A 1,164-nucleotide genomic window follows, 5' to 3' on the forward strand; every position below is an offset into this window, starting at 1 on the left:
TTAACACCATAGCTGCAGACCAACACAGAGCATGAGGCTGGATCTTGTGTGAACTGCTTGATGAGTACAGAATGCTCATGAACACTGAGTCCTGCATGAAAAACCCTTGCATCAAAGTTGGCCTCCACAAGGGTGGCAGCAACATACACCTGTTCAGCTGGAAACTGTGTCCACACAATTGCTTTCTCCCCATGTATAATCACCTGGTCACAAAGGATGGGTAGCATGGCTTGCATCTTCGGGCTTCCATGCAGCAGGAACTCCAGGCACCAGGTCTGTCATTGATTGGTGAGAGATGAGGCATGTTTAAAAAAGTGCGCCATAGCCATTTTGTTCACCACTGCCATTTCTTTGATGGCGCTGGCCATGAACAGGGCAACCTGATGAGTCTTGAGCTTAGCAATGGTGACAGGGATACTTTGCGCCTCCAGGGAAGATTCAACATAGTGCATGCCAAGCCATGAACTCAAGAGCATCAACATCCGGAGCTTCTGCATATTATAAATGAACTTATTCCAGTCCACTGGCGAACGTGTGAAGAGACCCTTGTGTAGGTTTGAAGCAAGATCACTGAACATCTCATCCTCAGGCTTGAAGAATTTCACATTTATCACCTTGTGTTCAATTGGAGGGATATCAGCACCAATCGGTGTCAGTGAGTCAAATGGAATTCAAGAGGTGAGGTTACGCCTGATCATCAGATGCTTCAATACCAGATGAAAATGATCCCCTGATACATTCAGTGCCACTTCCTGATTCAGTACATATTTCTCAATGGCTTCAACGCTACAGCGCAGCTTCGCCCTGGGATGGTCCTCAGGCAGTTCAAAAACATTCTGTTCTGTTGATACGCCGAGCGTGGTCCAATCAGTATGGGTCCAAATAGACGGCGTTGTAAACAGCAGGGGCATATAGCCATGCATGTCATCACAGGAATTGTACAACAGGGTGGCTGAGAGCAGGAGGTGAAATGATGCAGCTAACCAATACACAGCTCATGTTTGAGAGGACGTCAGGTTGCGGAGGCTATGCGCTTCATCCAGGATGACATCATGGAAGCATTCCTGTATATTGAAAGGGAAATCAGAGGGAGGGCGCGCCGCGTTATCATAGTACCTCTGGTTAGCCTCCTGGCACCAGGACTTGACCGCAGCCGGCCCATGG

General features: G+C 48.3%; 2 protein-coding genes across 2 annotated transcripts; both read right to left on the reverse strand.

The window, feature by feature from the left end:
* Positions 1–278: 278 nt before the first annotated feature.
* On the reverse strand, positions 279–578 carry ASPGLDRAFT_31035 (uncharacterized protein; the record flags this gene model as incomplete). Its single annotated transcript, XM_022543998.1, has 1 exon — positions 279–578. One exon carries the CDS (start codon positions 576–578, stop codon positions 279–281), a length of 300 nt encoding a protein of 99 aa, XP_022405997.1.
* A 77-nt stretch (positions 579–655) lies between these two features.
* ASPGLDRAFT_41297 (uncharacterized protein) lies at positions 656–953 on the reverse strand (the record flags this gene model as incomplete). Its single annotated transcript, XM_022545380.1, has 2 exons — positions 656–678; positions 744–953. Coding segments are annotated over 2 exons (168 nt in total), but the record flags the coding sequence as incomplete, so codon positions are not given.
* Between the last annotated feature and the right edge of the window lie 211 nt (positions 954–1,164).

This window comes from Aspergillus glaucus (genome assembly GCF_001890805.1).
Source record: "Aspergillus glaucus CBS 516.65 unplaced genomic scaffold ASPGLscaffold_1, whole genome shotgun sequence".
Taxonomy (NCBI): domain Eukaryota; kingdom Fungi; phylum Ascomycota; class Eurotiomycetes; order Eurotiales; family Aspergillaceae; genus Aspergillus; species Aspergillus glaucus.